Genomic DNA, 21609 nt, shown 5'->3' with positions numbered 1-21609 from the left:
CAAACTACAAGAACAGTTTTTTTTGGGGGGGGGGGGGGTTCCAGCATCTACAAGCCCGGAACGGGAAACAAGTCAGTTTAACAATTAACATACTAATCCTCCAAATCCATTTAGCCTATTTCTCAAAATTGCAGCAAAATCAAATGTACATTTCCTTTTAGGGGGAATTCCCTCCCCCTTTTTCAGGCTAAAACCCTCGACTTATTACCGGGTGATGTTCTTTTTAATACTAGTAAGTCAATACCCTTGTTTTCCCTTGTGATTGATCGTTATTTACTTTTTTCCGACTAACTGAGCAAAATGAAGCCATTAATTCGGTTTTTGCTTGATCTTTAAATTTAATGCTTAACGGGAAGTGCGCCCTCAACGTCTTGGTGACTAAAAACTTGAAAAGATGGCGGCGGACAGCGGCACGTCGAAGGATGGAACGAGCGAAAATGAGGCCCATTTTTCCTCCTTTATGCAAGAGGTTAGTTAAAACTGACAACCAGTTGGAGGGTTATTCTAACATTTTACTTTTTGTTTGAACATTTTGCGACCAGAAGAATGTTGGGCCACGAAAAGACGCTGTTGAACTGTGACAGTCGGACAGTGTCAACATGACGAATTCACACATTTCCAATGCATTGCCAATGCATTGTCAACAACATGTGGCCGATGCATTTCCAAGGGGGGGGGGGCAGTGCCATTGGCGGCGATTGTGTAGTTGTGGGTCCTGTTCATAAATGCATTTGTAGGGTAATCTTTATCATTAGGACACCTATTTTTTTAATGAAAAAATGGAAACATGAGAAAGATGTCAACATTTATTGAAAAATTGGATATTAATTATTATTATTGGACAACAAAATTCAAAAACAATCCAGAGGAAACAAGCTGAGAGTGGGACATCAAGTCATCATACATGTAGAATAGGCCTACAAGTACAACCGAATGTAAAAGGATTTGCGATTTTTTTAGGGGAACCTGGTGTGTGGCCAGAGGTACAACGCAGCAGTACTGCGGCCACACTATTGGGGCTACTCGCACACTGGGACCTTTAGTGATCAAAACGATGCAAAAGAAGATCAGGCCAAATTTACTCACTCTTAGCATAGTTTAACCAGCAAATTCCTCCAAAACTGTAACTGGGTAAAAGAAAAGGTCCTCAGTATTTCACCAACCAAGTTTGAAGACTCAATTCAATTTTTAAAGGAGACTTTTCTTCAATATTTGGCAGTGGCTTGCACAAGAGAGGGAAGTCAAGTGATTTCAAAATGATGCTTAAGACTAGACTTCTACATGTCCATCCATGGTCCAACTGTTTGACAAGACTGACTTCTTCATTCAATTTCATTAGTCTGGTTCCTTACTAAGGAGAAATGTGTTGAAATAGTGACCTAGTACCAAACATCTTAGATATTTCTTTTGGCACTGTCAGCTGACAGTTCATTGATGCAGTACTGAAGCGTTGTTGGACTGGTTGTTTCAGATGCGAGTCTATTTTCTTGTATTGCATGTTTTCAATACCTTAAGTTTTGGGACTCTCATACACAGTATTGAGAGTCCCAAATTTTTTGACTAGGCTACTCATAGAGGAGCTCATACAGTACCTTTTCCAAAACACGTTTATCTAAAAATCTTCATCCATCTGGCCAAGAAATGACGATCAGTCTTCAGCCCCCACAAATATTGTCCCGAAAAATGTGTCTACATGGGATTTCAAAATGTTAGACGTGTTGTAATGTATGCATTATGCGGGCGTGCTTGGGCAAGATGAATATGCATTAGTTCATGACCTCGTGTTTGTATGGCCGGCTGCGCCACTCGCCCAACAACACGAGGTCTTGAACTGTACAATGCATTCATAATCTTGCACACACCCGCACATACATGTACATGCATGTATACATAAACAACGCGCAAACCAGTCCGCCATTTTGAAATCCCATGGAGGAACAATTTTGAGATTATATTTGCAGGAGCTGAAGACTGGCGCACAAAAATTGCAATTTCTACCCCAAGAAACTGTTCAAAATTACCAAAAAGTGTCATTAGAATTGAGAGAAGTCTGCTTAAAGGGAATATACATCATTTGCTTTTGCTGTAATTTTCAGAAATGGATGGAATTGGGGGGTTGGAAATATATAGCAAATATAGTTACACTGACTTTTTTGAGGTTTTGGGTTCGAAAATGCTATAAAAATCAAGAAAAACAATCATTTTCCTGTAGTCTGGTTCCCTGACTCCATATAAGAAGAAACAGAGCAGTTTACATACATTGGGGAATTGTAAGGTCAGGGAAACAACCAGTCTAGCTGGCTTGTACCCGTTCATAGGTGTGTAATTGATTGCAAACAAGTGTGATGGTCAATTGGGGCCAGTATTTGAAAAAAAAGCCAGTTTTTTCCAACGCTGGTCAGCCGATTCAGCGTTGGAAATTGATTCAAAAATACCACTTTTCTTGAAAATGACAGTATACCAGGTGCCATGATTTTACAGGATGCTTTACACTGTCATTCACTAACAGTCCAGCAAGGTATTTCAAAATGATTTGGTAGTTTTATTTTTGGATGTTTGCAAATGTTGTATTTTCCCTTTAAGCTATTAAAGTAATCGGGGGCGTGGGAGTGCGTGGGCTGTATGTGTGTTCTTCTGACAAACCCCCTTTGAACCTATTTTTGAATTTTATTATTTTCCTTTCGCTTTCGGTTTATTTTGATGAGGAAATTCCTTCACCAAAACTACGAACAAACAAGCCGACCATGCTGAAAAACCATCAAGCCCATCAAGAAACAGGAACCTGAATGTGATATTTGAAAGAAAAACACTGCTCTTCCTGCTTGTCTTGTGGAAAAAAAAATGATTGCATCACCTTTTTAAACACAGTGGCTAAGGCCTAACAAGCATTCTGTTTATTGAATTCATAACTTGTTGGCTTTTTATTCATACATGTACATGTATTTAACGCTGTTGTCTAAGATCAAACAAAAACGATCGTGTGATTGTATACAAATATTCAAACATCCCATAATTAGTACATGTATACATGTGCATGTATTGCGAACAATTTTGTAAACATTCAAAACCAATACCATGTTATTGTGCTTACAGCACTGGGCATGCTGGGTAAAGTTATTTACAAATGTATGTACAAATCGCGTAAGCATAGAATGCTCGGTAGTTATTCTCATAACATGCTTACAAAAACTCTAGGCTATACTCTGAATTCTCTTTGACTTCAGATACACATGTTTTCTGCAAAAACAATTCTTGAATTCTTTTCCTGATCATTTTTTTTCTGACTATATTTGCTCAAGATTTTGCGCAATATACTTGAGCTTTCTTAACCAGTTCGCTCCGGGATTACTTTGACAAGAATGAAAGAGGCGCGGGATTACTTTTCACCCGACCTCAAGCCAGGCGGCTTGAAGCCATCACCCTTGGGCAGCACACTCATATATTTGCGAGCGGGACGCTGACAGATATTTTCGGTTTCGCTCCCTGCATGTTTATCTGTCATCCGTTCCGAATACCGCAAAACCTAGGGTATACATGTCATCCGGCGCAAACTGGTTAAGGGGCTAGGATGTTGCTGCATGCTACAGAGACCATAAGAATCCATTTTTTAAACAATAACTAATAAGTGTATGCATGTACATGTACACGTTTTATAAGTGTACCATTATTTTACACTTCCAGCTGGTTACATGACATTTCAAAGCAAAATATCACAGTTTAATAAGCATACATTTTTTTACGCTGTAAGTTCAGAATTTCTGTACAAAAAATAATTGCATAATATATCGTCATGTGGATTACATAGTACATTGTACATACTGTATGTATACTACACATGCATTCTAAGTATTACATTAAACCTCCTATGCAAACATGCATTCTGTGCCAAAATGTCTGTTCAGTCAAAATCAATCAAGTGACTGTTTTTAACAGTTACAATGTAGGAGCCCCCAGCCTACATAAAGCAGGACTGACTGGCTGTGACTGTTTATAACTTGATACAGCTATGCTTTGACTGTAGGGGATTGATAAGACAGCTGTGCCTACCGCTTGCCTGCTTTTGTCTGTTGACTGAATTTGACTAGTCACAGTGCTTGCTTGAAATATGATTTGACTGTTGGTGACTAGCCTGACCAAAAGGCATGACAGGGGATGACTGTCTGTGACTGTTCAAATACAAAGTTGTAATGACTCGAGTCAGTGACTCGACTCAAGTCTGACTCAACTTCACAGTTTTTTGTGACTCGACTCAACTCGAGTCACTGTGGGTAAATGACTTGACTCGACTCGAGTCACTGCGAGCAAATGACTCCACTCAACTTGAGTCCCTCATCAGAAGACTCGACTCGACTCGATTCAAGGCTAATAAGACTCAAGTCCCAAAAAATACAAGCAAAACTTTACGGAAAATATTTGCAATGACTTACGCTGCGAAATGTATGTTCACGTCACTTTGCAATTTGCAAAAAATACATTAAGTAACACTTAATAAAATTTATTCAATTACTTGATTTAATCCGTTTGGGTAGTTGACAGAGTATAACGTCAACAGGTCTTTACCCAATTAAAATTGTCATCTGATATTTTCTAATTATCGAGATGATAGTAAACAAAAGACAATTGACCAAGCAACAAAGGTCAATAATCTTATAGGCCTAAATCAGATTAAATGATGTATTCATTCTGTGTATTAAAAAGCTAAAGCAAAAGTTGTGATAAGTTTAATTTATTAATATAGTAAAGTTTAGTTTATACAATAATCAAAAGGAGTCTTTCATCCCAAAGTCATGCTGTAATTCAAATTTACCTATTTAGTATTAAATGACCAAGAAAGACATAAATACAGCATGGTACAGCGGCCACTTGTTGTGTACAAACGTACGTGTCACAGACTCGAACCTTGTACCGTACCATCCTGGAACCAGAGTTTACACACATTTTCTAATTCATGGTTTTATCCTTGACTTTGGGCAATTTGTTATTAACCCTAACTCCCCAGGCCTTTTTGCTAGGATGTAGCCTCAATCCTGCAATACCCTCCAATTGGCCTCATGGAAAAATAACATAAAGTCTCAATCCTGCAAATTCCTCCATTATTTCTTGAATATGGTCCATGGAGAGGTCACCACTGCCTGAATCCTGCAAAATCCTGCCGGCTATGACTGTCAATAGGCCGAGGCAGAGGCAGTGACCTGGAGCAGTGCGGAGGATTTCAAGTATAATCAAGGACTAAATTTATGCACGGCTGAGCATGAACAACACAAGGTCCGGCCCAAGACCTTGGCACAGTGCGTTCTCCGAAATCAGCAACACACTTTTGCCATTTAACCTCAATCCTGCAAAATCCTCCAATTTGCAAAAAGGATTTTGGAGGATTTGGGATGGTTAGGTTAAGCTCTTGGATTCAAACGCTGGCTCAATGTGCCCTCATTTAAAAATTAAATTGATACATGCCCACTCTTAAGAACCAGAAACAGTTTAGTATTTACATTTTATAATTCAATTTGGTTTTGATGTCAACGTGCAGCAAAGACAAATTCTAGACCCAAAGCCAAACCAGATAGCATGTTTCACTTCTTGTTAACTGTATTGATACAAAATAATTTCCCTCTTGTCTTTATTTCTTATTATCTAGTGTTCAAATATTTGTGACCTGAATTGACTCGAGTTAAATATTTGACTCGACTCAACTTGACTCGACTGCACACTGTGACTCCACTCGACTCGACCTTCTTGACCTAACGACTTGACTCAACTCAGTCACTTCTTTTAATAAAAATGACTCGCGAGTCACAGAATTCAGTGACTCGTTACACCTCTGTTCTAATCTAGCAGAAGGGTGAATTAATCTACTTTTTAATGTAACTTTGTTACATTTTTCTATGTGTTCTGTGACTAAAGCAAATAGATATGTACATTATAAACAATACATATTTAATACATACTGCTACATTATAACAATACATGTATGTAATACAGTGGCGCACCCAGGATTTTGGTTTGGTTTGGAGGGGCTCAAAATTTTGTTTTTACAAATTTGTTAAAAGTTGAATTTTTTTCAAAAAGTTTTCCCAAAATTTTTGGCCGCAGAAAAAAATTGGGGTTTTTTTTTCGAGGGGTGGCCTATTTTGACGTTGGTGGCGCCACTTACACCCCTATTATACTACTCGAAAATAGGCCACATTCATATCACCAAGGCCAAATTGTGGGACTAAACCCCCCCCCCCAAAAAAAAAAATTGACAACCTCTTGGGGGGGGGGGGGGCTCAAGCCCCCGAGTGCCCCCCCCTTAGGTGCGCCACTGATGTAATACATGTATGCTACTGTTTTACAAGTATAGCCAGACAATGGTTACACTTAGCTCATGATATGAAGCATTACAATTTTGTAAGTTTTTCGGCACTAAAAGCACCTGTAATTATCTAACAATTTCTGGGCTACATGCATTGCAAAGCTATTAAAATTTTACATTTCTCAGCAGAAATGGTATAATTATACTACTACTCATGGCATTATGTACAATCACAATTTGTCTGTGGTCTGTTTGCCCCACTTTTCGTATTAGGCTTTTTTTCCCGTCAAATTGTAAACCCAAAAGTTTTCTTCTTGAAAACATTTGGCAAAAAGTTTTCTCATAATCTTACATTCGTGTACTGAAACAATGTACATGTATCACTGAAAGCACAGTAAGTAACCACAGCAAACCCCAGCATTCTGGTGACTTTTTATGCTGAAGCAGATGTGACATTGAAGTTTCTGCCTTGAATGACATCACAGTTTTGCTCATGAATATGGAAATTTGCATTACCATAAAAACCAATAAAAACCAGGCCAGCCTTGGTGGTACCAAGTACATGTACCTACCCTGACAAATGCAATGGAATGCAGGGGTGGAATGCATCAGATCAGGGCCCAATTTCACGGGGCTGCTAAGCACAAAAAATTGCTTAGCACAAAAAAAATCTGGCTTTACTAAAACAAGTTATCAGCCAAAACTCTATGTGATTCTCGTGCTAAGGCAGCAAACAACAGCTGAATACTAATCGTGAGCAATATACATACTGTACATGTACATCTCGTTTTGACTGGTAACCTGCTTTTATAAGCCATACTTTTTTGTGCCAAGCAAATTTTTGTGCTTAGCCGCGCCGTGAAATTGGCCCCAGGACTCTGCTAAATGCAACAGCTTGCAACAGCTACATGTATTGTACAAAACAACTGCCCCATGATTATCTGCACAATGCTTTCGCCATTGAAGGGGGCCTTTGTGGTGCAGTTAGCATGCTCTGATTGGTCTACACCCTTCTTTATAATATTTTGTTTATGTCAAGCAAGTTGCTGGATCATCATACAAGTGCTCATCTACACATGGCTCAACCGGTAGTTTGACCTTTGGTTTCTTGTACGGAACTGCTGGTTTAGCTGCTGCTACGGACGCAGCTTTCTTACCTTGCCCCTGCTGAGTGCCGACCCGACCCGTTTTCGCACCTTGACGGCTTGAGGAGAGTCTACTCTTTGGCTTTGGCTTTGGCTTTGGCTTGAGATTTAAGTATGCTTGTTGCTTGTGTGTAGTCTTGTCTCCAGTCACACGGGGTTCACACCTTGGGGATCGCCCACTATCCATGTATGTATGTGCTACCCGGTCGTCAGTGGATCCTGTAGCCTCTTCTCTGATTGCAAGGTGTTTGGACCTTTGGGACCGTCCACGCTCCATCGACGCATCCATGTAGGTATGTGCTACCTGGTCGGCAGTTGAACCAGCACGTACAGCCTCGTCTCCGGTCGCACTGGGTTCACACCTTGAGGAGCATCTACACTCCACCATCGACAAATCAAAGTATGAATGCGTGTCTGGGTCACCAGTGGAACCTAGAGCCTCATCACTGGTCGCACTGGGTTCACGCCTTGAGGAGCATCTACACTCCACCATCGACAAATCAAAGTATGAATGCGTGTCTGGGTCACCAGTGGAACCTAGAGCCTCATCACTGGTCGCACTGGGTTCAGGCCTTGAGCATCTACACTCCACCATCGACAAATCAAAGTACGAATGTGTGTCTGGGTCACCAGTGGAACCTACAGACTCATCTCCGGTCGCTCTTGGTTCACACTCCACTATCGACAGATCCAAGTACGAATGTGTGTCTTGGTCACCAGTGGAACCTACAGACTTTTCTCCGGTCGCACTGGGTTCACACTCCACTATCGACAGATCCAAGTACGAATGTGTGTCTGGGTCACCAGTGGAACCTAGAGCCTCATCTCCGGTCGCACTGGGTTCACGCCTTGAGGAGCATCTGCTCTCCATCGGCAGAAGATTCATGTTTGTATCTCTTACCCTGGGGTCAGTGGAACTTGTAGTCTCGTCTCCCGTTGTACGGTGCTTTCGGCTTGGGCGTGGAATCAGTTGATACTGCTCTTTGAAAACGCAGAAGTAGAAGAGGACTGCGATAAAGACCAGCAAGATGCTGAAAGACCATCCCGATATGGTAAGGGTTATCTGTAGTAAGCTCCAAGTTTCGGTGAGGACAGTCGGAGAGCAGTCACAACCTGGCTGCATCTGAGAAGGAGTAAACTCTTCCGCTACTGACATGCTGACCAGGTACACAAGTAACAAGGCTTCCTCTTTTTGCCTCGTTACTTCCACATCTTCACTGAACACACTGCATGCGACAGACGTGTTATTGAACTCGCTTGTCAGCTGTGAAATTGTGAGATTCTGTCCACTGTCCGACCGTTGATAACTCGTGGTCAGAGATCCATTAATATACCATGCGTACCGGTATGTTACCCTGCCCTTGTACTGTTGATAAACGCGGCAGTGAAAGGATGCAGATTCACTGACAGTTGTACTTAGTTGAGGTGGTTGGACAGCCGTCTTTATTGGTGAAACAACAGTAAGTGTGGCATTTTCAGAATTGTGGCGCTCTTCTTGGTCATAGGAACGGATTGAGCACTGGAACTGCCCGCCATCATTTATCCCAACATTTTGTATGTGCAGAAACCACTCGTAGTCACTTGAAGAGACTGCAAATTGTTCTCCATGTGCAACATCACAATTAGAAAGCGTAGTACGAGCTTCAATGCCCCTACCAATATGTTCTATTTTTATCCAGTAAATCCTGTGGCCTTGATCTCTTTGATTAGTACATACCGGTACCTCAACATCAAGTGTACAACTCAACATCACATTGTCTCCGACTATGGCCAGCGTATCCTGTGGGTGCTTAGTGAAGTACTTGCCTCCAATTTCTCCCTCCACAAATGCAACAAAAAGAATAAGCATACATGAAAGCATGTACATGTACATTGTTTCTTAGGACTGTTAAATCAGAGGAAGATAAAAAATATCACACAGGCTAAAAGGTCCGGTAGTCACAAAGATGTCTCAGTACGTGCACTGCAGCAAACTGAAAACCACACAAGTGTACATGTATGGTTGTCCGTTGTACAATATATTTTTGGCCAATAAGGGGTGTGCTTGTCTTGCGCTGTTCAGAGATCTGACTAAAAGAACGACTGTCCAGCTGCTATCCTGTGTTGGGTTTAAACTGGGAATTCCCTTTTCCTTCCCTTTTCGATCTTCTCCAAACACTCGAAAGTGAAACTTGATTTAAGTAAATAATACACATGAAAAACATTCTGTAAGATTGTTGACCCTGGTATGCTGTCATTTTCAATATTAAAGAGAGGAAGTTTGTATTATCAGTACTTATGATGGTTAGGACCTAAACTATCGCTGAGGACGAGCACTGTTCTCAAATACTATATTTGTTAAACCACTGCAAGCCAGCTGTTGACTTCATTGCGTACGATCAGATAAGTGTATAAAATGTATTTATTTCCAACAACAGCCGGGACTCTTGCTGCTGAATTATCAGTATTCTTGCCAAATTATCATTTTTATCCCCCCCCCCCCCCTGCCTTTTAAGCCAAGAAGGGGAGTCAGGTTGGCGTAGCGGTACTTTCCTTGCCTTCCACCGCTGTGACCCGGGTTCGAATCCTGCCTTTGCCAATACGTGGATTGGGTTTTCAGTCCCTACTGATTCCGTGGGTTTTCTCCAGAATATTCTTCTGGGCTTTTCCTCCCACCTCTAAAACTGTAACTTCTTCTCATTGTCTTCCCTCTACAGTTTTTTTTCAAGCTTTCGGGCTACAGTGCCCAGTGCGCTTTTGAGGAATCCTTGGTTTCATTACCAGAAAGAAAATAAAATATAGGGGCATCTTGCAATATTGAATTCATTCTGTGTGTCGGTCTTTTAGTGTGTTCCTCTTTGCTTAGATTAACTGCTTAGTGCTGTCATATGAAAAGTCAGACTTCAATCTCAACCAAACTCGGTGACAATAATCTTGGGTAGGAAGGTTTAAAATGACTTGAAACATTTGAGGTCAAAGGTCATTTAGGGGTCGAATGAGATCATTGTTTTTGGTTAGGTAAACTGAAAAGTGCTGTCATATGAAAAGTCAGACTTAACTCCCAACCAAACCTGGGGACAATAATCTTTGGGTAGAGGGACTTAAGATGACTTGAAACATTTGAGGTCAAAGGTCATCTAGGGGTCAAATGAGGTCATCGTTGATTTTGGTTAGGTACACTGAAAAGTGTGTTTACTAACTGACTGTATAAATACTGCCAGCGTGCCACAAGTTTAAAGGAATATACATCATTTGCTTTTGCTGTAATTTTCAGAAATGGATGGAATTGGGGGGTTGGAAATATATAGCAAATATAGTTACACTGACTTTTTTGAGGTTTTGGGTTCGAAAATGCTATAAAAACCAAGAAAAACAATCATTTTCCTGTAGTCTGGTTCCCTGACTCCATATAAGAAGAAACAGAGCAGGTTACATACATTGGGGAATTGTAAGGTCAGGGAACCAGTCTAGCTGGCTCGTACCCATTCATAGGTTTGTAATCGATTGCAAACAAGTGCGATGGTCGATTGGGGCCAGTATTTGAAAAAAAAGCCAGTTTTTTCCAACGCTGATCGGCCGATCAGCGTTGGAAATTGATACAAAAATACCACTTTTCTTGAAAATGACAGTATACCAGGTGCCATGATTTTACAGGATGCTTTACACTGTCATTCACTAACAGTCCAGCAAGGTATTTCAAAATGATTTGGTAGTTTTATTTTTTGATGTTTGCAAATGTTGTATTTTCCCTTTAACTTACAGTATTTTTTTTCACCAACAGGTGAAGGCGATTGAGAAGAGGGATTCAGTACTGACACCAAAGCAACAAATTGACAGACTTCTCCGTCCGGGCAGTACGTACTTCAATCTCAACCCGTTTGAGGTAAATCGAATCTCTTAACCCTCACAATCCTCATCCAGTTAAACTCAAAGACCAGGGTTTTGTTGGATTCTGTTGGAGTGAGTACTGCAAACTGAAAATGTTATACATGGGGTTTGCATACCACCGTAATCGGGGCCGCGTTTTGGCGGCCCTGGACCAGGAACATGTTTAACCAATTTCGCGCTGGATGACGTGTATACATGCGAAGTTTTTGCAGTATTCGGAACGGATGAAGGATAAAAACGCGGGGAGCGAGGCCGGATATATCTGTCAGTGACCCGCTCGCAGCGAGCGAGGCCGGAAATATGAGTGTGCTGCCCAAGGGTGATGGCTTCAACCCGCCTGGTTTGAGGTCGATTAAAAAGTAATCCCGCGCCTCGTTCCCTTCTTGTCAAAATAATCATGGCACGAACTGGTTAAAGCCCTTTTGTGTGATAACAAGGTAACGTCGTCTGCTCAAACTTGTGTTTACCTTTTCGCCATCTTGGAACGCAAGCAAACCGATCGCAAGTCTCAGTTCAACTTTGGTCGGAACAATGACGTCATTTCAGTGTAACCGAAGTGCCAAAACGGTCCCAAACCAGAAACATGTTTATGGTCACAGCGCCAAAATGCGGCCCAGAGTCCAACAGCTTGGGTCTTGAGTTTACTATATGATGTTAAATTTTAATAATAATAATACCGGAGTCTTATATAGCACACGTATCTACCAACAATTAGGTACTCAAGGGGCTGGAAATTATGAAGTTGATGAGAAATATGAGACCCATTATGTAGCACCTTATAAGGGTTTACAAGGTGCTGCGGCGCATAACACCGGGGCAAACCCCTTCTCATAGCGATAAGTGTTACTGGGTTCTTGAACGTGCATTACACAACACACAGGAGCTACAGATCACAAAAAAAGGTGCATGTTCTTTCAGCAAAACGAAAACAATTCACACACATTATGTGATTTGTTTTCATTTTGCTGAAAGAACACAGAACTTTTTTGTGATCTGTGGACGGAACCTTAAAACAGCGGTTGTGTTTAAAATTCCGTAACTTGAAAAGTACATGGGTACATAAGTGATTTGAATAATTCTCGTACTTAAAGGAGGCTTATGAATAGGCTTTCATATCCTAGATTTTGAAAGTGCTGCATGCAGAATGTCACTAAAACAATGGTCCCGACATGGTTTCGTTTTTTTACTGACCCTGTACATGAAAATCAAGTTGTTCAGAAAATTGCTGAGTGTGTGTGCCAAATTTCATTCCATTTCGTCGCTTTACGCCCAAGTTCTGCAGTACAGTTCATATTATATTATTCTCTTTTTGCAACAGGTCATACAAGTGCCACCAGAAATGACCCCTGATGAAATCCGGAAAAAGTACAGACGGGTAAGTTAATTTCTGCAAATTTTGTTTGCAGATGTGAAAAATACTGGTGACTAAGGATGTGACTTACATGTAGCATTTAATTTTGTGTAAAATCCTTCATGTTATAAAAAGGGCTGCTGTTGGGATCGGAATCATATGCCTGGCTATCAGTCATCATGGCAAGACCTCAGTTTAATGCTCAAGGGCAAATGATTCCAATCCCAAACCACATCAGCTTTTTTCCTCTCAACATGCAGGATTTTATTCAACACAGCTTACATAACACAGCACTGAAATTAGTCTTGGTCAATGCTCTCGTCGTTATTCGTCCCATACGCGGTCAATCGTCGGCATATATCCTCACGCGCTATGCACATGCATGTAAAAATACAGCGCGAACAGCGACCTCATGCGGCCACTATTTTTATGCAAATCAGTTGGAGACGATGTCGAGCCTTGGTTCAATCGTCGGCCAAAGCTTATGTTTTTCTTAAATTTGCGCTAGATTTCCAGCGCACGACCTCGTATGCGAATTACAGATAATGTAGGCGGGGCTAATATGTGGAGTGTCCAATCACACCTTGGTAAATCCGGACGTCATCAATTTATTTGCAGCTATTCCGGCTTTTGCGGACGTGACAGGAACCACAGTTTTTGTGCATTGGTGCCGTGTGCAGAGACACACAATGTGTACGTGTATGGATTATGTACGGTGCCACGTTTCACTATGCAAGTTTCCACGCAACGATCGACCAATAAGAAAACGACATTTAAGGTCAGCTAAGGCTATTAACATAATGAGCACCACCCCCAAAACCTCACATGGACGATTGAACCAAGGCTCGACATCGTCTCCAACTGATTTGCATAAAAATAGTGCCCGCGTGAGGTCGCTGTTCGCGCTGTATTTTTACATGCATGTGCATAGCGCGTGAGGATATATGCCGACGATTGACCGCGTACGGGACGAATAAGGACGAGAGCATTGACCAAGGCTACACTGAAATGGATTAAGGCATGGAACTTGGTCACAGTGTCCAAAAATGTTGTTGTGATCAATTTGACCATTTTGCAGTGATGCGTGACTGAAATTATATGCAACTCGTAGGGGTTGAGGCCAAGGCTTAGGAGTAACTGCACAACCAAACAATTTCAAAATTGACCTCATGGTTTTGTAGTTGATTTAAAAACAGTCAGACGAACCCTTTTTTTTGGTGACATACTGTAGTGTAACTTTGAATGTAATATTTGTTCTTTTTTCAGTTATCCTTTCTTGTGCATCCCGACAAAAATGTTGACGACAAGGAGCGGGCGCAGAAAGCTTTTGAAGGTGAGTACCGTGGGGAACGCCTTCCATCTTGAGCTGTTACTCCTAAGGGTCCGTGCGTGCACAGTTCATCGCGCTTTGTGGCTTGTGAGAGCTCGGTGTGCAGGACGCAATTCATGTGGATATTCGAGAGGGGTTGACTGGGTGTTGAAGTCCCAATTTTTTCAGAAAAGATTTTTTTTTGGGGGGGGGGGGGATGTTGAGGCTTTTAACCACTTCGCGCCGGGATTTTTGCCGAAAATTTCAATTGGAAAGAGTGTTGCACCCTGACGCTGCTTTTTTCTTCATATCATCTCAATGAAGGTCAGTCGTTGCAGAAATGATGATAAGCCATGAATCTGATGGGACTGAGAAACATTTCCAATTTTGTTACGAAATACTTAGAAAATCTTATCAGTAAATGCATGTACACGTACCTCGGAAATGATGATAAGCCATGAATCTGGGATTGAGAAACATTTCCAATTTTATAAGATGGAGTTTTGCGTCGGGGTGATATAAATCAAATTAGGTTTTACCCTTCACCGACGTTTTTTTTAAACACTCTATACTCAGTGTGTTACCTCTCGGTGTGCCAACCGATCCCGTTAGCTCGGTGGTCGAGTGGCAAGACATCTGCACTAGAAAGCAGGAGGTCGTGGGTTCGAGTCCCACCCGAGTAATTTTTCCAACTTTCACTCGGGAGGTAACACACTGAGTATACAGTGTTTAAAAAACGTCGGTGAAGGGCAAAACCTAATTTGATTTCCAATTTTGTTAGGAAATACTTAGAAAATGTTCTTGACTCTCCATAGACTTTGTACACAACCGCTGAAGTAGTGTCAGGTTGCAACATTCTTTCCTTTCAATTTGTGCGAAAGGCAACATTTTTCAACCCACTTCTGATACACAGCCAAACGCCACAAATACTGATTCGCAAGAGTGATTTCAACAGTATTTGTACGATATTTCTTGCCGAAACCGCCTTTGTTTCAAAACTCCGGGGTGTGCACTGGAGCGTAAATTGTACAACAATAGGCCGTGCGTAAAGGCCCACACAACGGTCAGCACACGGTCCGCCTCCACAGATTACATGGACTTTGTGTACGTGAACTATATACACCCCAAGAACAGACAGACAAAGGGTGAACAGCAGATTCTTTGTTGTCCTCGAGAGTTCATCTTTTGTTAAAATCGGTCCTCGGTCGTGCGTTTGTGTGCTTAGTCTATGGGAGAGTGTTCTATTACAGGGACAAAGGAAAAGACAAAGCATTGTCCTCGAGAGTATAGTAAAACACGACTGTGTGTGTTTGTGAAAGTATGTAAACACCGGCAATCGTGGACGTAGGACAAAAGAATTGGGGCGCAAACAATACGTCCACGATTGACCGAACGTCCACGATCTCAAATCGTGTACAAAACCAATGAGAGCTGTCGCTAAAAAGTTAGAGTACAAACAAAAGAAAGAGGATTAGGGACAATGGGGCGTCCTCGATTGCCGGCATTTACACACGTGCGTGTGTGTGTGTGTGTGTACAATGACATAAAGGATTAGCGTGTTTAGACGTCACCCGGAGGCGAGTCCAGGCAATCTTGACGTCTTAACCCGCCAGTCGTTTCTGTGCACAAAAATAGCCAGTGCATGTGAACACCGTCCTATACTGGCACTTGAGTCACTGAACTTGGCCCAGAAGTCTTTTTCATAGTGAGCCCCTCACAAGTTTTGTCAGAAATGTTACCGACGTTCATTTTGTCTTGCAGTTTTGACCAATGCCATGAAGACCATTGAAGACGAAGAGAAGAGGAAAAGCATGCTGGCCATCATTGAAGAAGCCAAGGAGAAGAATGAATTTCTCGTAAGCATTAACCTTAACCTTCCCCAAATCCTCCAAAATCCTCTTTGATAAATTGGAGGATTTTGCTGGATTGAGGCTATATGGTAAAAATGTGTGATGTTTATGCTCAGCCATGCATAAATTTAGGTCTAGATTATACTTGAAATCCTTCGCACTGCTCCAGGATGTCACTGGCTCTGCCTCAACATATTGACAGTGATTGCTGGAGGATTTTGCAGGATTGAGGCAGTGGTCAGATGATTTTGCAGGATTGAGGCAGTGGTCACCCCTCCAAGGACCAAATTCAGGAAATAACGGAGGTTTTTGCAGGATTGAAGCTGTATGCCACTTGTACATGGAGGCAGTTGGAGGATTTCGCAGGATTGAGGTTGCATCTTACATGTACCTCAGAAGTTAGGGTTAAGCCCGGTTCATAGTCGGAGTGAAAGCGAAATCAGACACAACATGTGACATCATGGGTAGCATTTGCGCTGCAAATTCGTTAAAGTTGAACACAATTCAATTCGGACAATTTTCGCAGCAAATGTTTTCATGAGGTCAAATTCGCTTCGCATTTTGCATGAAGTATGAACCGGGGCTTTAGATAGCTTGAATGTTGAGAAATAAAAAAAAAGTGACCCATTGCTTTTCTTCTCTAAAACTGTAATTTCTTCACATTGTCGTCTCTTTACTGGGCCCCATGGGAGACCAGTGGATTCCACTGAATGGGCTACCCAGTTGAAATATGAAATAAACAAATTCTTGTTATGTTAGTCATTTTATAAGTGCTACCTTACTTTTCCGTGTATTTCTGCCCGACTAAAGGCCCTGTCACACTGTGTCACAAAGTGTGCCAGATGTTTTTGGAAATTTGGTTGTATGTTCTTGTAAGTTGTCATTCGTTCGTGACACGTTTGGCATAAGTTGTATTCGTTAGCGGTTCGTAGGGGTTCGCATAGGTGTGCCAGGGTCTACGAAAAATTGTGAACATGTTCAAAATTTTGAGCGGGCGACAACATAGTGATCAATACGCTATGTATACGTTGTGCATTTGCTGTGTGAAAGTTTCGCACGTTGGGTGTAGGTTGCTTCTTCGTCAGCTGTTTTTGCCATCAGGATTCTTGCGAGGCATGCTGGAACTGGAACTCTAGAGGAACTGGTCTGGAGATATTGACTGTCTGAAGTGTGACGACGGGGACTTGGAGAGCGTATTTATGAGTCAGTGGAGACACGTCACGTGACCGGCCGCAGCACGCTAGGCATACGTTGGCCATTCGTTGCGTACGTTCAGCATTCATTGGATGAACGCTACGCATGCACTGTCATTTGTTACTATTATACGCTCGGCATTCATTCCTCATTCATTGGGCATTCGTCCTATACATCAGGAGTTCGCCAAAAACCACCAGATTTTGGCCGAGAATTTGAGTGTATCTTGACTCCAAATTTCAAGGAAAAAAGTCAGTACGCTAGTCATAAGTTAGCTCTATTCGCTACTGTGTGACAGCTGCTTAACATGGCTGCCCACCACTTCTAGATCTTATCTTGGAATTTGTCAGTTCGGTGCTTAATTTTTTGGTTCTACTGTTTTATTTCAGCTGGAAGAGAAACGAAAGAAGCAGAAGAAGGAAGATAAGTCGACAGAGATCGAGGAAGACGATCCAGAAAAGGCAAGAGAACTTTCTCTCCAAAATAGGCCCTCAACAATTATTCGGGACAACACCGAGTATACAGTGGTTATAAAATACCTCAGTGAAGGGCCGAACCCAATATTGAATTCTATCACCCCAACGCAAATTCCATCTTATGAATAGTTTAGTTGCGGTACTCGTTGCTATATGAGACTCGAATCAGCCAGCGGACCCCGGGAAGCTAGGATTTGCTAGGATGCAACCTCAATCCTGCAAAATCCTTCAACTGCCTCCTTGTAAAAAATGCATTCAGCTTTAATCCTGCAAACTGCTCCATTATTAATCACTGTCTTGGAGGGGTGACCACTGCCTCAATCCTGCAAAATCCTCCAGCAATCACTGTTAATATGTTGAGGCAGAGCCAGTGACATCCTGGAGCAGTGTGGAGGATTCCAAGTATAATTCAGGCCTCAATTTATACACAGCTCAGCATAAACAACACCATGTCCCCCCCAAAACCTTGACATAGTGCATCCTCTAAAATCAGCCACACATTTTTGCCATACAGCCTCAATCCTGCAAAATCTTCCAAGAGGATTTTGGAGGATTTGGGAAGGTTAGAGTTAAGATCTTCTTCTGGGAGAGCTTTCTGATTTCACCATACATGTTTCAGGCATGCAACTTTTCACTTCACACTTACTCCATTTAAAATTCGCAAAATACTGTACAGAGTCTTGTAGAGATTGGAGTTTCCTCGTTTTTGTTTCTCCCAAGTTGCATGTCTGATGTTTATTGATAATCTGTGCATAGACCAGAAGTGAAAATTTGAGTCCGTTCTCGTCTTCTAATCCCGCAGTTCAAAGAGACGTTGTACAAGACAACGGTGAAGCTGTTTGCCGACTACGAGATCAGGAGGCGAGAGCTGGCCGAGCGGGACGCGGTGCTGCGGAAACGGGAACGGGAAGAAGAGATCGCTGCCGAGGAGAAAGCCAAGAAACAGAAGGAGTGGGAGAAGGAATGGGAGGTAAGATCTGTGGGGGTGGGCGGGGCAAGTGGGGCCTGGCTGGTTTGAAGATTTGAAGAATTGACTATTCCGGATTTGGCAATAAACCCGCCTGCCTGTGTTTTGTATACATTTCAGTGGTTACCGGACATAACATTGTAATGTAATGGGTCACTGTTTGATTGACAAGTTATCACATGTCAATCACAAGTCAATCTAAAGTTATCACGTCAATCACAAGTCAATCTAAAGTTATCACATGTCAATCACAAGTCAATCTAAAGTTATCACATGTCAATCACAAGTCAATCTAAAGTTATCACATGTCAATCACAAGTCAATCTAAAGTTATCACATGTCAATCACAAGGCCGTCACAAGTCAACAACAAGTCAATCAAAAGTAATCACATGTCAATCACATGTAAATCACATGTCAATCACAAGGCAATCACATGTCAATCACAAGCCAATCTCAAGTCAGTCACAAGTCAATCAGAAGTCCATCATAAGTGCATCACAAGTCATCCCGTCTCAAAGCAACTCACAAGCTATACTCGAACACACTGTTAAAAAAAACCCTCTGTTCTTGTTCATCTGCTGTCGCTTGTGAATTGAGATGTGATTTAACTTCCGACGCAGGACTTGTGGTCTCTGGTAATCTGTCACAGGTACTTAGACTACTACACTGATCAGGTGAAACATCTGTCGTATAACAAAATATTAAAATATTGTTGCAGAAAAGTCGGGATGACCGCGTGGATAGCTGGCGAGACTTCAACAAGGGAGGCAAGAAGAAGAAAGCCAAGACCAAGAACAGGATGGCCTTCAAACCTCCCAAGCCCAAGCTGGAACAAAGATGATGAACGGCCACTCAAAGATGTAAATAGTTACACCCTTTACTGCGCAAAGTCAACCCTACTTTTACCTTGGTCAAAGATTGGGTTTGGGATTTGTATTTCCCCAATTCATCCGGTCTCTTGCAAGTGCCGTAAAGCCGTCGTGGCAGTAAAGGTCTTCATCAACCAGATGAACCAAATCAAGTCTTGAGAACACCGGCAGCGCTAACCAGACAACTCTGAGCATACCTCACTTGCGTACATTGGATTCATGTATTTCTTATTGTAGCCCATTCAGTGGAATCCACTGATCTCCCCTGAGTCCAAGAGAAGACAATGTGAAGAAATTACAGTTTTACTTTTAGATGTGGGAGGAAAAGCCTAGAAGAATATTCTGAGGAAAACCCACAAAATCAAGTAGGGACTGAAAACCTAATCCAGATGTTGGCCCAAGCGGGATTCGAACCCGGGTCACAGCGGTGGAAGGCGAGGAAAGCACCGCTACGCCAACCTGACTCCAAACAGATTGAAAACAGCGCACATGAGGTAGGCTCAGAAATTTCTGGGTAGTGCTGCCAAAGTTCCCAAGACTGGGAGCGATTCATCTCGTTGATGGTGACCTTTGCGTGGATTCTCTCCTGTGCCAAGAGGGTTTTTCTCCAGGCTCTTCGGTTTTCCTCCCTCCGCAAAAATAAAACACTTCGATCTCTAGCTGTGCTCCGTGGTCATACATGAGTCGTATGGCGGCTGCCAAATGCGCCTTTACATGCCTTCGGATCGACCACATTGTAGCTGCGTCCTTCGCAATTCAGCTTCGCAGCTGCGAGTAAGGATGATTAGCCCCCAACTTATTACTATTATTACCACGGAGGCAGTTACTCGGGCTTGCCGGAGACCGGCTCCGTTAATCCAAAACCAGTCTTAGTTCAAGACTTCATGGCATTACTAAGGAAAAGTTTCAATCTGACGGACTTCATTCACAAGTACCCCCTCAATGGTTTACGAAAGGAGAGGAGGAGGAGACCACTGCTAGGGACTTTTGAACGCATTTCCGATTGCACCTGATACTCGCACAAAGACACTACGGGTTTCTGTACGTTCAGATTAAAAATAAGTCGTGCAAACTTTGTCCCATACATACATTAGGTAATATGCAACATTTGCTTTTGCTGTACTTTCAGAAATGGATGGGTTTGGGGTTTGTATTTTATAGCAGATATCGTTTCACTGACCTGTTTAACGTTCTGGGTTCATAGACGCTGGAAAAACCAAGAAAACATGTTGTTGTCTGGTTCCCTGATCCTACTTCAGATGAAACAGCAATTTATAGACGTCGGGGAATTGTCAGGTCAGGGAACCAGACTAGCTGGCTTGCACCCGTTCACGGATGTGTAACCGATTTCAAACAAAATGTGGACTAAGTAAAATTGGTAAATTGGGGCAGTATTAGAAAGAAAACAAAGTCATTTTATTCCAACGATGGTCGGCTGACCATCGTTGGAAATTGATACAAAAATTCCACTTTTCTTGAAAATGACAGCACACCAGGTGCCTTGATTACACAGGATGCTTGAGACTATTATTCACTTACAGTCAAGTGAGGTATTTCATAGTAATTTGGTACTAATTTTTTTGGTGTTTGCAAATGTTGTATATTACCTTTTAACCAGTGTGCATACCGGCGTGTTCCTCACACAAAGTTTTAAGATGAATTTTGAACAATTTTTCTAACATGGATAAGAAAAAGGAGATTTTCCTGTAGTTTTGATCAGTACCTGAAACAAAGTAAAGGTGTTTAAAAGGTAGAGTATAGCATTTGTGATTTGTGCTTTCTTTTTCATTTGAAGCAACAAAAGTGCTCAAAATCGAAAGAAGGGTGATTAGCAACTGACCTGATGAAGTTTATGCTCAGTGAATGCTGTTTTTTCCCGAGAAAACAATATTCTAGGATCTCAATTTCAATTCAAAACTTGCCGAGCCATGTTTTGAATTGCGCCCGAAATCAGCGTCCGGAACACGTTCTCATTCAGCCGATTGCAGGTACGCGATGTCACAAACTGAAACGACGAATTTGAGCAACTGCGCACGTGTGTGCATTGTGTCAACGCTTGCGTGCACCCAAAAGAGAACTACTAACGGAGATTTCTAAAAATGCGTCTTTAGACGCATCTTTTGAAATGACCTCCTCTTAATATTGTATTCTTCAAAATGACATCATGCAAGAAAAAATAATTTCACAGGGAGTTTAGTGTCATTACTATCCATAAACCAAGTATGCTTTTCAACAATAATTTCGTCAGTTACTTTTGGATAGCTGCAAATGATATACTTTGCCTTTA

General features: G+C 41.9%; 1 protein-coding gene across 1 annotated transcript; it reads left to right on the top strand.

The window, feature by feature from the left end:
• Nucleotides 1-368: 368 nt before the first annotated feature.
• On the top strand, nucleotides 369-19636 carry LOC119730729 (dnaJ homolog subfamily C member 8-like). Its single transcript, XM_038203748.1, has 8 exons — nucleotides 369-469; nucleotides 11198-11299; nucleotides 12623-12679; nucleotides 13922-13988; nucleotides 15726-15820; nucleotides 17398-17469; nucleotides 18287-18454; nucleotides 19172-19636. Exons 1-8 carry the CDS (start codon nucleotides 395-397, stop codon nucleotides 19292-19294), a joined length of 759 nt encoding a protein of 252 aa, XP_038059676.1. The 5' UTR covers nucleotides 369-394; the 3' UTR covers nucleotides 19295-19636.
• The last annotated feature ends 1973 nt before the right edge of the window (nucleotides 19637-21609 follow it).

This window comes from Patiria miniata, unplaced genomic scaffold, assembly GCF_015706575.1.
Source record: "Patiria miniata isolate m_02_andy unplaced genomic scaffold, ASM1570657v1 HiC_scaffold_22, whole genome shotgun sequence".
Taxonomy (NCBI): domain Eukaryota; kingdom Metazoa; phylum Echinodermata; class Asteroidea; order Valvatida; family Asterinidae; genus Patiria; species Patiria miniata.
This window is presented reverse-complemented; position numbering and strand designations above follow the sequence as displayed.